Consider the following 15552-nt stretch of genomic DNA (forward strand, 5'->3'; position numbering starts at 1 on the left):
TCTTTTTTTTAAAAAAAAAAAAAAATCTTTTTTAAGATCAAAATGAAATCACAACCATCCTTTTAAATATAGAAACACTACAAACACACACCACGTATTTGCTTTCTACACAGCAGAACATCCACGCATTTAGTTCTTGGCCTATGGCCAATTGCCTTCCATAGATTGGACAACAGGCTTTTGTCTTTTTGTGACTAATTTGCTGAAGTAAACCACAAAGTAAAACCGTGTTCTTGTTTATTGCTGGTGCGCGAATCGCAAAAATACAGACCAAAACTAAGATTTAACTGTGTAAATACAAAACGACCCATCTTCCAGACCACATCTTCTTCATATACAAACAGTAACACACATCTTTACATTAAAAAGCAAAGTCAAACCAACATTTTTTATTCCACACCAACACCATCATATAACCAAACACTCAAACCTCTCTCCCACTTCCACTCTTCTTACTACCGGGGGCATTACTGGACAACCCTTCATCCGTCACTGCAAATACAAACAGAACACAAAACACTTTAATTTGCAATTCGAATTCGATTTTCCAAGATGATCACTCACATCTACATATACTTACCATAAGACGTTCCGAGAGATCCCTGTGGTGCATTCCCTTTCCCACCAAACCACGACCCCATTGCCCCTATCAACCTATCTGCCACACCTTTATCCGCAGTTATCACATCGCCGGAATGTTCATGTTCTTCCCGACGATCAGTCCCTAATCGTTCTCGGACTTCAACAGACTCCGTCACTCTATCTATTGGTCTATCCTCCCCCGATTTCTTCTCGCTCTCTCCATGGTTTCCCCTGTGAAAAGCATGCGTTATAACATCCGACAACGCCTTATCTTCGTCCCCAGGCTTCAACGTCTCTACCAAATATTCCTTCACCGACACCCCCTTATCGGCTTCCCTCCCTTTCTCCATCGTCCTACTCCCTGAACTCATGTCAGATCCTCTCTGAACTTGTGGTTGCCCTGTTCCAGACACACTCCCTTGCACTTTTGACATCACTGCGCTCCCAGCATCCACCACTTTCTCATAAACCGGCGCCAATGTCCCTGTCACTGTGTCGGTAATCTTATGCGCGTAATCTGTTGCAGCGCCTGAACTTTTTCCGGTTTCATGTTGTCCGGTACTTGGGGTTTGGCCGGAATACCCAAGTTTGGAGGTGATAACGTCTGCAGCTTTATCGGCTATGGCGGAAGCAGAGGATGATATTTTCTCGACGTAGCTGCTGCTCCGGCTTGATGGGTTTCCGGTGGCGGTATCGCGTGGTAGATTTTCAGGGTGGTTATGACTTAAGGTTTTCGGCTCAAAATCGGAACTAGAATCGTGTTCATCGCGGATACCCATTTTGCCAAGAGAATGTTGGATCTGCGAGAGTTGTGCTTCCTTGCCACCTTAATTAAAAATAAATAAAAATCACAACGTATAACCACGAAATCTGTTATATTGAAATTGAAACCCTTGAAGTGTACTTTACGCTTTACGACTTGTACCTGTATGTGTTGGATCAGTGACTTTGGTCTCATAGTTTGAAGGAGCTGAACCCTTCGGGCCATTAGGATCTTCCACCATCCCTGTAGATTTCCCAATTCTACCCCTCAATCCTTCCTGATTTACGTCCTGCCCTGACCCACGGTTGCCAAATTGGTGAGCTACATGTCTTGATCCTGTAATATAGCTCCCACAAGTCAAAATTCAAAGTATATCAAATAGTACTTCATGCTTTACGGGTTGTACCATATGGTGTTGGGTTGGGGGCAAATGGGTGTTCCTCCATTCCAGTTGGTGGTCCAATTTTACCCCTCCATTTTTCTGGATTTACTTCTTGACTATGTCCTGTGTAACGATCCTCAGCCATCACTGATGGCCTTTCCAAATTACCCCTGGGTTGTGCAAAAATTGCATCAGGACCACCCACGCCAACTCTAGCTGAATCATACACTGCATACAAATTCAAAAATCGACGCTTCAAATATGTACCTGTGTCTTTGTCGTACAGCTATAATCATGAAATGGATTCAAGAACAAACAAGACTTACTAGGTGCGCCATGGACTTCAGCGTCTTTCTCCATTTCTTCATCATCGTCATCCTCATCCTCATCATCCTGGTGATCATGATGCTGATCAGAGCCTCCATGACCATGTCCATGCTTTGTGATCGTGTTCTTTAACTTTTTGGTCTTTTCTTTAACTTTCTTGATCACGGATTTCTTCTCGCCATGATGCTCTTCATTGTAATCATGACCTTCAACAACATAAAAACACATCATCTTGAAACCCATACCCTATATCGTGAGTTAATTAACTTACAGAGAGCAATGGATCGGATGGTTGTTACCAGAGTGATGGCCGGCGGTGGCGGTAGCGGTGAGAGGGTCTTGATCATCGTAGTGACGGCCATGAGTGTGCTGCAACTGTGACTCCATTTGCTGCTAAGACTTTGGTGTTTTGAAGATGATCAAGAAGAGAGCATATAATATATAGATGGGGATTTCGTTATGGCAAAAAGAAAATGGCAGACGCATTAGGTGTATGACACGTGTTAGGAAATAGACGCGTGGCATGTTTCTTGGAGTTGACGTGGCTTCTCACCGAATATATTGGTCATTTGCTCTTTCATTGCTGGTGAAGTGCTAGGCCTGATTTTTCGGGGAATCAGATTGAATTCAAACGGATTCAGAATTTATAAGAGACATAGACAAAAAGAATTGCTTTCAAATAGAAAATTGCTTTCGAAAAAAAAAAGTTCTTCTATATTACTTTTTAAAATATATATGGCTTTTTTTGAAACATATTTTTAAGGGATAATGACTTAAAAGAGTAATATATTTTTTGATTTGTATATATTTTGTCACTGAGCTTTTTCGTCAACATTTACCCCTTCAACTTGTTAAACTGTATACATTCAGTCCTTATGACCGACTACTCCAGATTACCCGGTAAAAATGACTTAATAGAGTAATATATTTTTCACTTTGTACACATTTAGTCATTAATATTTTTGTACACATTTAGTCCTTATTTTATTTATTTATTATTATTTTTGCAAAATAAGTTATTTTTTTGTACTCATTCAGGACTTATGAATGATTTTTTTAGGTTTTTCTCACGAAATCTTACCTGAGACATTCATTATCAGACATTTATTAATGAGGTATATGGGGCTTTTGATGCTTATATCTATCGCGATCTCGACTACTTGGTTGTTTAGGTCATGTAGTCTGAACGTCATAACTTCTTCATACGATCTTGAATTTTAACGATCTTGATATTCATGCGTTCGTATTTTAGTCTACTACAACTTTCATTTAGATTACTCCCATTAAAAAATAATATATTTTTACTTACGATTTTTATATCCATACGCCGGTGCGGATTTAGCATGGTCCCAGTGTTGCACCGACAACACCTGTTTTTTTGTTCGCAGTGGAAAAAATTTTGATTTTTTTTTTCGTTTATACCTATTTTTCATGTATCGGACACCTATTTCATCTCGGCAATACCTACTATGTATTCCTGCGTCTGCCCCTGTCCATACGTTTTTTTATGAATGCATGTATGAATGCTTTTTTTTATAAAATCGTAAGTAAAAATATATTAGATTTTAACCGGAGTAATCTTAATGAAAGTTGTAGTAGACTCAAAAAATGAGCACGTGGATATAAAGATCGTATATATCATAATATCGTATGAAGAAATTACGATGTTCAAAATACAAGACTTAAGCCAAACCACAAGACCTACGCAACCAAGCAGTCGAGATCAAGTTGGACATAAGCATCAACAACCCCAAAAACCTCATCAATGATTGTCTCACGTAAGATGTCGTGAGAAAAAACTAAAGAAATCATTCATAAGTACTGAATGAGTACAAAAAAAGACTTATTTTGAAACAAAAAAAAAGTTAAGGACTAAATATGTACAAAAATATTAACGACTAAATGTGTACAAAATGAAAAATATATTACCATATTAAGTCATTTTTCTCGACTAACCTGTAGTAACCGGTCATAAGGACTGAATGTGTACAGTTTAACAAGTTGAAGGGGTAAATGTGGACGGAAAAAAAACTCAGTGACCAAATGTGTACAAATCGAAAAATACATTACCCTTTTAAGTTATTATCCCTACTTTTAATATAAATGTTATATTTAAGCTCATTTACTCGTTTATGAAAATAATATATATTTTTTAATTTATATAATAATGTTATTTTTTTACAACCACTTATCTTCTTCTTAATATGAGAGAGATTATGGTTTATTAAGCGCTTAACAAGCCTTCACTTCATGTAAAAATAAAACATATAAAGGGGTGGTGTTCACATATACTTAAACATAACTGTTTGAGTTGTTAATTTATATATATACTAATTCTAAACTACATGATGAACAGTATTTGGCTGTGATTGGTGGGTTTTTGTTTTTTTCTTTAACTTATCTAAACTCTTTTCTGAATATTTAATATATTCATCTTAGTCAATGACTGCTACGTACCCACCCTTGGAACAGATATGGGGTTACGTGGCGTTATTTCCTGTTTTCCACCGCTTTCACGTGTTCCAGAACCAATACAAATCAGATTAGTGCCCACCGCCCCTGTTATCCAATCAGATAGCCTTTCTTTCCCATGGCTTCGTGATTCCTCCATCAAATTTTACTTTCGTCATTTGTTTCCCGATCTTTCCACCACCACCGCTCACTTTATCTTTCCCTCGGAGCTCGACCCTCTTCCTTTTTGTGTCTTGGACCTCTGAGTTTCCCCTTCACCATCGGCTATTTCAGGTACAGTGCAAAGGGAGTGCATTGATAGCAGGTCCAGAGGAAAACGAGGCCGGATAAGGAGGCCACAGCAAAGGGCGATTGACACCGTCCGTCTTCAACCACTTCACCTAATCAGATTCCACCTCGGTCGGGCACCTCGGTCGGCGTTCTTCGCTTACGTCCTCCTCAGATCACCGCCATGGAAGAAACCACCATCACCTTCTCCTTCTCAACTCTCATTTCGATAAAATTGCTTTCCCGGAAAGCCATAATTGATGGACTGCTTCCGACGCTTCATTTGGAATTGTTATCGCTCTATTGCTTTTTGGGAATACTGACGTTTAGTCCAACACCTTAACTCCAGCCCTAGATGGCACTGATGTTGTTTCGGTCATCTCGATCGTTTTCTACGACAATTGAAGGTCCCTCTGTTCACCCAATTTCTTCACTTCTAACATCTTCTCTCAGACGTCCTTCAAACCGTTTGAATTTCGTGTAAGTTACGGCTTCTTACCTGCATAACTTCAAATTAATCATTTCTTTTATTTGTTTCATTAGGTCTAAACATCATCTAATCGTGGATTTGCAAGGTCCTATATTATTTAACTTAGTGAATAGTATTACTGACCTGTTGAAAAATATGATTGTGCAAATTAAATGTTAACATTTTGTACTTATTAGAATCGATCTTCCGTTTCAGTGAATGTGGTGGACCTCTTACCTTTTTATTTGCTTATTCCTTCATCTGTGTATATTGAGTTGTACCGCACCCACTTGATATTGAGATTTGAAAGGTTGTTTCACTATGCAGTCCAACTGCTCGACGAAATGCATGAATCAGGGTGCCAATGTTGAACCCTTTTCGTATACTTCCAACTTACTGTTCTTGAACCCTTTCTACCTTCTGATTCCATATCCAAACTGATTTCTTCATTGATTGTGAAAAGAAACCTCCGAGGGCCACATAAATTATGAAGCCTCATGAGTTCAAGATCGATGCTTTCTTCACCGAAACCCTTCAATGGCGGAGTTGGTTTGTATCAGGTTCTCTCATCAGGTTAGTTTATTTTTCAAGGCACGACGAGAGATTAGTCAATCCTCAACCCTTGCCTGTACTTTTTTTTGGATTTTTTCATAAACTTCCAATGATTTTATTGTTGTTGTGTCATTGAATTGTTCAGCCTCTTAACTAAATCACTTTTCTTCTGTTTGTGAATTATGATAAAGCAGATCAAAAATTGAACAAGAAACTGTTCCACTCCATTGTCAGAAAAGCTCTAATCGTCTCCATGTTGTAAGGTTGATTTATAGACCTTTTTTGGTATGTCTATGAATAATCAAGATTTTAGTTCTTGACTGATGATCATTAAAGCAGAGGGTAGAAGTAGAAATATCCTCTATGACGCCTTAGTTGACACGACCAATCTTTACAGAAGAGAATCTGGAATCTGGGATTCATTTAGCGAGTGTAATAAAATTAAAGAAGTTATAATTTTGATTGATTTTATTTATATAAAAAAATAATATGATTAGCTTATATTATATTTATACATGTGCAAGGCAAAGTTCTACGATTTCTTTTGAATCTCTTATCCAACAAAGAAGCAGAGAGATATTTTGAAGACTTCATATCAACACTTTATTCATTCCTTTCATTTTGTTGTTATATGAAAAGGTCCATGAAGAACAACTCGATAAAGAATCAGGTAAAGTTTCATTTTCTCTCGATTTCTGTTTATTAAGAAGTAATATAGTGTATTCTATATATTTCATGTTGTCTTCTTTTTTCTGTCTAATCTGTGTATGTTGGTTGGAATTGCAGGTAGATTTTTTCGGTGTGCATGTTGTTGACTTTGTTTTGATGAATTCCTAGATTATTTATGCAATTTATGCCATCACCAAGTGATTCTTATGGTAAGTAGTCTCTCTTTTGTGTTGATTGTTTATTCTTTTGATATAAAAAGTCTATGGATGATCTTGGTGTTCATGAACTTTGATAGAAATCTTCTTTATTGTTTTATTTCAATGCTTCCATTTTAGTCTATTTTTACTGTTGGATACAAGGCTGTACACCATGTACTCATGCTTAATTTTTTTTTTTTTTAATTTCATTGTTAAAAATGGAGATAAAGTAATTGAAGAAAAAGTAAATGAGATTGAAGTTAAAGAAGGAACAAATGCAGTTGTTGATGTGAATAATCATGGTAGAGGATATTATGATTATTCAGCAAGTTTACCAATTGAATTTTATCATTATTATCATGGAAGTAGGACTGATATGGGGACGCTAATTGAGGTGAGTTTTGTAAATTTATGATTTGTAATAATTACTTAGAATTATAGAATTATCTATTTAATTTTACTTGCAGGTGTGTTCTTTTCTTCCTATGTGTAAAGTCAATATGCCTTTTAAAGCATTCTACTTTACATCAAAATATGTCTGTTGTTACTCAAAATCTTATGATATTTGCAGGGTGTTGCTGAGTCTATGCTTTACATTCGGCTGCTTTTTAGCATTTTTATTTGGCATGTTTTGGGTGCGGATGATATGTTGAAGGTGCAGTGGAAGCAAGCAAAAACTACTTGATATATAAAACTATTGTAAATTGTAAATCTGTGACTCCTGCAAAGCGGGATTCTTCTCTAGTTTCCTTTAACTGATAAAGGAAGGTTCAGAAAATACATATGCGAAAAATATATAAGTGGTGAAATTGTTTGTCCCTATGTAAATGTTACAATGGTTATTGGACATTTTCATTCTTTCAACCTAAAATTTAAATTATTATTATTTATATCTATTATTTAGTCTTTTTTTTTATGTTTGGACTACTCACAAAAAAGTAGTAAAATACTACCAGATTGCCCAAATATCAATAATTCAACCCGTTTTGATGATTCTCTTAAATTCAAATGTTGGTCTTTTAAGTTGCCCAGGCCCAACAATGAAGAAATTCCGCAGTGTGATAAACTAGAGAGTTTTCAGCAGCCCAAAATTGTGAAAATGGACAATCAGGCCCAGAATGCCGGATCTTGTTTCTTTCAGCTTAGTTTCCTCAGCACAACAAAAGTAGTAAAATACTGCCAGATTGCCCAGATAATCAATACTTCAACCCGTTTTGATGATTCTCTTCAATTCAAATGTTGGCTTTTTAAGTTGGGCAGGCCCAACAATGAAGAAATTCCACAGTGTGATAAACTAGAGTGTTTTCAGCAGCCCAAAATTGTGAAAATGGACAGTCAGGCCCAGAATGCCAGAACAAAAAATCTAACATGAACCCTAATGTAATCAAAATACCAAGTTAGGGTTATACACCTTTGATTTGTTGTAGTGAACAAATCACTTCAATCATTTGTAGTTGTTGGTGTTGGAAAGCTAACACCAAAAAGATGATGTCTCTAATAGCTCACACCCAAAACCAGAAACCCTAAAATGAAGAAGAGAGAGGAGATATGAGGGGATTTTCGTTCATATGCTTATAGATAATTTCATGAACGAAAACTACAGACCAATGAGTCTTATTTATAGTTTAGGTAACTTGCAGACAAAGCAAGATTTGAATTGAATAAATAATAAATTTAATCACAGTTCAAATCATTTTCTTATATGCAATCACTACTAGAAACCTTAGGAAACCCTCCAAAACCGTCCATACTTTGGAGGGTTCTAGAATTGCTTCTTTTGTTCAACTATTGAATAATTACAATTTACCACTTTCACCTTTAATTAATTCCAATTAATCCTGAATTAATTCTAGATTAATTATGATTAATAATTAATTAGTTCTTATTGACTTTATATTAATTTATTAATCACATAATAAATCAACAAACCAATTATCTATTTCTAATTAATATATTAATTACATAATATATTAACAAATCATTTTCCCATAATTTCCAATTAGTTTATTAATCACATAATAATCTAATATATTATCCTTCTCTCTCCTATTATCATTTCTAGTTATTTCTGGTTATGAGGGCAACCCGCAAATGATTTATCTTCTAATTACAAGTTTATACAAATTTAGTTATGATCTTAGACACCTTAATCCAACAGTCTCCCACTTGGATAAGTCTATAACTACAATTGCAAGTATAACCTTGAACTAAACAGCAAAGTGTGCTTTCCAAAGCCATTGTCGAACTTTGATTCAAATCAAATGTTGGCCCTAAGATAAGTGATCAACTATTCATTCGTTCTACAAGATATCGTATGAACAAACTCATGGATTAAACAATCAACCCCATGTTCATTTGTTTGTTTCCCGATTTCCCGATCTGTGATCGAATTTAGACTACAAAATCGAACACATCAATTTAGTCCGGACCATGCGTCTGGTTTTTCATAGATCAACTCAAATCACCGAGGGGCTCATAGATATCGCTTTTCATGTTAAGGCAAAAGGAAAGAATAAACTTTGACTACATAACTATAACCTTTACTTATCAAATCATACATGAGACTATGTTTTATAACATCATGTCACTGATGCGTGTACGCAACACCAATGCACAACCGACTTGGAAATTACAACTTATGTATCTCCGTTTAACGAATAATAGATATTATCGTCTTAGAATTACTTGTGATTGAATCTATGAAGTAATCTCTAAGTGTGGGTTTATCCAATACTTAAAATCCCTAGTTCCAAGTACTCATGAATATTGCAGCAATCCGTATGCAATGTCTAATCTCTATGAACAGTCTAGAATTGATTCATGACAGTCTTGATTCACTACTTACTTCTAAAAGTAATAAAGACTATGAAATTTGAATAATAAAATTATTCAGGAAGTAAAACATGCAAAGTGAAACACAATAATAAACTACTTAACTATGATATCATAACCCTTGAATATAAATAAATCTCTATTATTTAATCACCATAACAATTACGGATTTATTCATTGTATAAGGTTTCGAGCAATCAACTAACCACTTGAATTAGATAACATTCGTCATGCCATGTTATGAACATGCATACTATGCCTCTCAACGGTCCTTCCTTTGCAAACAGATCAACTGGACATTACTCTAATGATGTTCATTTCACAATTCCAAATTCTTATCGTTATCTAAGATGTAATGGAATTTCATATTTACATGCATTGTCTTTCTGTGATGTCAAGGTTCTAAAGTCACAGAGACTGAATGTTCGACATTACAGAATGTTCCGGTGGAACTCGTTATTAGAAACAATTCCATGGTTATGAAGTTTCAAATTCAAGGTACACTTCTTTAACACTTCTCTTGCATAAAATCTTCCAACTCACATATATATTCTACAAGCATCTCCCATTATGGAAACATTCTCATATTCTGACACACCCCCAAACCAAGGATGGCGGAAACGTCTGGGGGTGGGAATGACATCATGTATAGTATCATAACAACGAGTATAATAGTGATCACAGTACATACAACCAATCATAAATATAATCAAAAAGGTTACATGGTTTCAAATGTTACATGTTTCAAAATCGATTACAATATGATATCAAAAATAGTTTGTCAAACGCCATAGCGTTCCATCCTCAAAAGCTTGTAGTTACCTGATTTCATTGATTACCTGAGAACGCTATGTCAAACGCCATAGCGTTCCATCCTCAAAAGCTTGTAGTTTCGGTTCTTACAGCTTGTTTCGGTTCTTATAGCTAGTTTCGGTTCTACATGGTTGTTTTCCAAGAAATCTTCCCGTTTCGAGTGGTGTTTGACTAAGTTATAGGTCGGGATGCCCTGAATGATTATAAAAAGTTTGAAAGAGATTTTGAGAGAGATTTGGGAGAGATTTGGGGGACAGAGATAGAGTGAGAGAGATTTAGAGAGACTTTGTTTGCGCCCTTTGTGAGTGTTTAGCCTCGAAATGCAAGGTTCGTAAGCCCCGTTAAACCTTGTTATGAGTGTTATATGACTCGCAGGGTATGTAATAGTATTTTATCAAGTAGTTACATCATTCACCTTGATTAGGGTTTAGATTTTCCAAACACGTGAAAACCTTAAGTGATACTTTGCATTAAGATAGTGAGTTGTATAATAGTAAACATAATGTAAAACCTAATATACAAGGGTTAGTTGAGTTGACCGGTTTGACTCGTTGAATTTCATTGACTTTGACTTGACCAGAAATTTACGGTTGTCACATCATCCCCCCGTTAGAAGGAATTTCGTCCCGAAATTAGCGTTTTGACTGGGACTTCAGGCGTTAGGGAAAAGGTGTGGGTATTTTTGTTTCATCTGATCTTCACGTTCCCAGGTGAACTCGGGTCCTCGTTTAGCGTTCCAATGGACCTTCACCATGGGGATGCGACTCTGTTTCGTTCTCTTGATCTCTCGATCCATGATTTCAACCGGTTCTTCTACGATGTGGAGACTTTCGTTGACCTCGATTTCGTCGAGTGGTATTACAAGAGTCTCGTCGGACAGACACTTCTTTAAGTTTGACACATGGAAGGTCGGGTGTACGTTATTAAGTTCTTGGGGTAGTCGGAGTTTGTATGCCACTGGGCCAATCCTGGCAAGGATTTCGAAAGGCCCGATGTACCTTGGATTTAGTTTACCACGTTTACCAAAACATATCATTCCTTTCCATAGTGAGACCTTCAGTAGTACCCGGTCTCCAACCTGGAATTCCAAGGGTTTGCGTCGCTTATCTGCGTAGCTCTTTTGTCGATCTCGAGATGCTTTCAGTCTTTCTCAAATTTGCACGATCTTTTCCGTAGTCTCCCTTATGATTTCAGGGCCTGTGAGGGTGCTGTTCGGAACTTGCCCTTTTGCTAGCTGTGTATCTCCCACTTCAGCCCAGCACAGCGGTGATCTGCACTTGCGGCCATAGAGAGCTTCGAATGGCGCGACCTTGATGCTAGTATGATAGCTGTTGTTGTACGTGATGGGTTTTATGCATAAGAAACAATCCTATGTGCTCATACAAACCCTAATGCTTGGATCTAGATTTCTCTATTGTACATGCTTTGAATCCAAGTCTTGCAAACCCTAAACTAGCATACATATTATCAAAATAACAACCAACATCATATCTAGATGTTTACCTCTTCAAATAGCTTGAATCTTCTTTGCTTGAGCTTAGAATCACAATTGTAATTCCTCTAATGGATCACAAACACCAAGTAGCAAGAAGGCAATAAGAGAGAGGAGGGAGGATGCTAGAAATCGGCCTAGGGTTTTTCTTGGAATAATGTCTAGCCGATTTCCATAGCCTAGGGGTCATATTTATACTTGCAGGCTACTAGGGTTTCAGTCTAAACCCTAATGGACAACTTAGCCACCAAGCAGCCCAAGGAACCTTCTGGAATAGGGCCTTGGACGAAATATGATGATCCTTTCATCATATTTTCGTTCCCCCTCTTGTCCATTAGGTTTCCTAGCCCAAAATCCAACTATCACACATTTGATAGTTTATACCCCTTTATTTAATTAATCTCTTTTAGTCACCAAATTAATTCCTAATTAATTTATGACTAATACTAATTAAATAAATATGATTTCTCCTTTAATATATTATTCTTATAATATACTAATAAACCATAATATCCTCTCTCTCATATCAAATTACCTTGTCAAGTTGCTTTGGTGAAGGCAACCCAGAAGGACCATGCACAACCGGGTCAAGTACATACCAAATATAGTTACGGGCTTAGACACTAATCCAACAGTCTCCCACTTGAATAAGTCTAGTAACTATATCTCACATACGTCTTCAGAATCCGATTAGCAATCGTAGCTCTTATACGCTTCTGTCACTTTGATCAGAATCCTGTCCTTCAGATAAGGGATCCTATAATCCTCTGTTCTAGATATCATGCAGACAATACTTATTGTCTAGCATTCTGTTTCTCGATCTCTGATTCGTTCGACATAGAATTCAGTTGAACACATCAACATTATCCTGACCGGGCCCGACACATAAGTCAAACCAAATCATCGAGTGGCCAAGATATCGCTTTTATCCTCTTAGAATAAAAGGAACAGATAAACTTCGACTTATATGCTCTTATTATCTACTAGCTAAGTTACACACAATAATACGTTTTATAACATCAAGTTACCGATGTGTTTTCGTATTATCAATATATAATCAACTAGCAAACAACAACCATATCTCTAGGTTTTAAGATTATATGATATTATCATCTTGCGATCACTTATGATAACATTCAAGAAATGATACTAGCAAGTGCGGGTTTATTCCAATGCTCAATACATATTTCATAAGCACTCATAAACTTTGCAGCAAACCTTTGCTATGTCTAAAACCTTTTAGACAATCTACAAACTAATTTATGACAATCTTCTTTCATATCTACTTCCAACATATGATCGATTGTGGACTGTTTGAATAATCTTATTATTCAGGAAGTCAAAACATGCAAAATTAAAACAATAGATAAATAATCAACATAGGATAGTAACTTTCTTATAAATAAAACACCTTTATTTAATCATCAAATGTTGAATATAAAATTATCTATTACAAGTTTCCTACCTATCTAATCTAAACTAATATCGTCCTTTAGCCCAATGCTCCTAGCGTGCTTCAAATGCTTGACCCTACTCAGTCCCTTCGTAAGGGGATCTGCTGAGTTATCTTCTGACGATACCCTCTTCACAACGAGGAGTCCCTCTTCTACCCGATGTCTAATAAAATGATATTTCCTGTCGATATGTCGAGATCTGCCATGATCCCTTGGTTCCTTGGTCAAGGCAACCGCTCCTTCATTATCACAGAAAATTTCCATGGGCTCCTTTATAGTTGGCACAACTCCAAGGTCTCATATGAAGTTCTTTAACCATATAGCCTCCTTTGACGCTTCGCTTGCCGCAATGTACTCCGATTCGCACGTTGAATCAGCTACGGTCTCTTGCTTGGAACTCTTCCAAGTCACTGCTCCTCCATTCAGGGTAAAGACCCAGCCCGACTGTGATCGGTAATTATCCCGATCCGTCTGGAAACTAGCGTCACTGTACCCTCGCACCCTTAAGTCATCACTCCCACCGAGGACTAGAAACCATTCCTTGGTCCTTCGTAGGTACTTAAGAATATTCTTGACAGCAATCCAATGTGCTCTACCAGGGTTCCCTTGATATCTGCTGACCATGCTCAAAGCGAAGGCCACATTAGGGCGAGTACAGGTCATAGCGTACATAATCGAGCCAACTGCGGAAGCGTAAGGTACTCGGCTCATATCTGCTATCTCTGCCTCTGTACTTGGGCTCTGAGTCTTACTCAGTTTGGTATTGCATTGGATTGGTAACTCCCCTTTCTTGGAATTTTCCACACTAAAACGTTTTAGTACCTTTTCCAAGTATGTATCCTGACTGAGTCCTATCAGTCTCTTACTTCTGTCTCTCACTATCCTTATTCCCAGAATATATGCAGCTTCTCCGAGGTCCTTCATAGCGAAACACTTCCCAAGCCAGGACTTTACCTCCTGCAAGGTTGGGATGTCGTTTCCTATGAGTAGTATGTCATCGACATACAATACGAGGAAACTCACTATACTCCCACTGGCCTTGACATACACACATGACTCATCCTCGTTTCGCAGAAAACTAAACTCTTTGACTTTCTCGTCAAAACAAAGATTCCATCTGCGAGATGCTTGCTTTAATCCATAAATGGATTTCTCAAGCTTGCACACTCTATTTGGATGCTTCGCATCGACAAAGCCCTCTGGCTGATTCATGTAAACATCCTCAGCTAACTTCCCATTTAGGAAAGCGGTTTTTACGTCCATCTGCCAGATTTCATAATCATGAAACGCAGCTATTGCGAGCATTACCCTAATAGACTTTATTTTGGCAACTGGCGAAAAGGTCTCATCATAGTCAACTTCAGGAGTTTGAGTAAAGCCCTTTGCGACCAATCGCGCTTTGTAAGTGTGCACTTTCCCATCCATGTCTGTCTTCTTCTTGAAGATCCACTTGCACCCGACCGTCTTACAACCTGGTACATTATCAACCAAATTCCAAACTTGGTTGTCATACATGGACTGAATCTCGTTGTCCATTGCCTCTTTCCATTTATCAGACTCTGGGCCTGCCATGGCTTCCTTGTAGCTGCTAGGTTCGTCCAGATTTACTAGTGTACTATCACTAATAAATGTGTCCCCGTCAGTAGTAATATGGAAACCATAAAACTAGGGTGGAACAATAACTCTACTTGAACGTCTAAGAGGTAAGGACTGGTCAATTGGTTCAACCGGAGTTTCCTCCTCAGGTTGCATGCCAGTGTCAGAGGTTCCTTCATCTCCTGACTCTTGAAGCTCTTCAAGGTCAATCTGACTCCCACTGTCTCTTTGACTTATGAGTTCTCTCTCTCTGAAAACCCCTCTCCTAGCAACAAAGACAACATTGTCACTTGGTCTATAGAAGAGATAGCCAAAAGACTTCTGTGGGTAGCCGATGAAATAACACTTCTCACTACGAGGTTCTAGCTTGTCGTGAGTCTCTCGTCTTACGAAAGCTTCGCAACCCCAAACCTTGATATGTGCTAACGAGGGAGCTTTCCCTGTCCACATCTCGTGAGGTGTCTTGGTAACCTTCTTGGTGGGAACTAAGTTAAGGATATGGGCGACAGTCTCTAAGGCATACCCCCAGAATGAGATTGGTAACGAAGCACGACTCATCATAGAGCGAACCATGTCCAACAAGGTTCGATTACGTCTCTCAGCCACACCATTCAAGTGTGGCGTTCTGGGAGGCGTCAATTGTGAAACTATTCCACACTCTTTTAGATAATCGTGAAACTCAAGA

The 15552-nt window shown here is 37.6% G+C and overlaps 2 protein-coding genes across 7 annotated transcripts; one reads left to right on the forward strand and one right to left on the reverse strand.

Moving 5' to 3' along the window:
• Window positions 1-217: 217 nt before the first annotated feature.
• Window positions 218-2623, reverse strand: LOC145161647 (low-temperature-induced 65 kDa protein-like). Its single transcript, XM_079081214.1, has 6 exons — window positions 2354-2623; window positions 2054-2260; window positions 1752-1955; window positions 1508-1681; window positions 581-1408; window positions 218-492 (listed from the first exon to the last, which is right to left on the reverse strand). The coding sequence occupies exons 1-6, from the start codon at window positions 2439-2441 to the stop codon at window positions 425-427; spliced, it is 1569 nt and encodes a 522-aa protein (XP_078937340.1). The 5' UTR covers window positions 2442-2623; the 3' UTR covers window positions 218-424.
• A 1984-nt stretch (window positions 2624-4607) lies between these two features.
• Window positions 4608-7576, forward strand: LOC145161648 (uncharacterized). 6 transcript variants are annotated; one of them, XM_079081217.1, is made up of 7 exons: window positions 4608-5273; window positions 5479-5835; window positions 6009-6246; window positions 6339-6484; window positions 6601-6692; window positions 6905-7074; window positions 7252-7576. In XM_079081217.1, the coding sequence occupies exons 5-7, from the start codon at window positions 6659-6661 to the stop codon at window positions 7363-7365; spliced, it is 318 nt and encodes a 105-aa protein (XP_078937343.1). In that variant the 5' UTR covers window positions 4608-5273; window positions 5479-5835; window positions 6009-6246; window positions 6339-6484; window positions 6601-6658; the 3' UTR covers window positions 7366-7576. The 6 variants fall into 6 exon arrangements, with proteins under 6 accessions (XP_078937343.1, XP_078937344.1, XP_078937346.1 ...); XM_079081218.1 differs by having other exon boundaries at window positions 6009-6077; window positions 6154-6484; XM_079081220.1 differs by having other exon boundaries at window positions 6009-6077.
• Window positions 7577-15552: the final 7976 nt, after the last annotated feature.

This window comes from Lactuca virosa, chromosome 2 (genome assembly GCF_052849685.1).
Source record: "Lactuca virosa cultivar CGN04683 chromosome 2, Lactuca_virosa_CGN04683_v6, whole genome shotgun sequence".
NCBI lineage: Eukaryota > Viridiplantae > Streptophyta > Magnoliopsida > Asterales > Asteraceae > Lactuca > Lactuca virosa.

Bases quoted from the DNA above. Each gene is read 5' to 3' on its own strand.
- LOC145161647 (XM_079081214.1), bottom strand. From the start codon at position 2,441: ATGGAGTCACAGTTGCAGCACACTCATGGCCGTCACTACGATGATCAA. The intron at 1,956-2,053 runs GTAAGTCTTGTT...ATTTGTATGCAG, and splicing joins TGAAGTCCATGGCGCACCTA to TGTATGATTCAGCTAGAGTT. The intron at 493-580 runs GTAAGTATATGT...TTGTATTTGCAG, and splicing joins ATCTCTCGGAACGTCTTATG to TGACGGATGAAGGGTTGTCC.
- LOC145161648 (XM_079081217.1), top strand. From the start codon at position 6,659: ATGCAATTTATGCCATCACCAAGTGATTCTTATG. The intron at 6,693-6,904 runs GTAAGTAGTCTC...TTAAAAATGGAG, and splicing joins ATCACCAAGTGATTCTTATG to ATAAAGTAATTGAAGAAAAA. The intron at 7,075-7,251 runs GTGAGTTTTGTA...TGATATTTGCAG, and splicing joins ATATGGGGACGCTAATTGAG to GGTGTTGCTGAGTCTATGCT.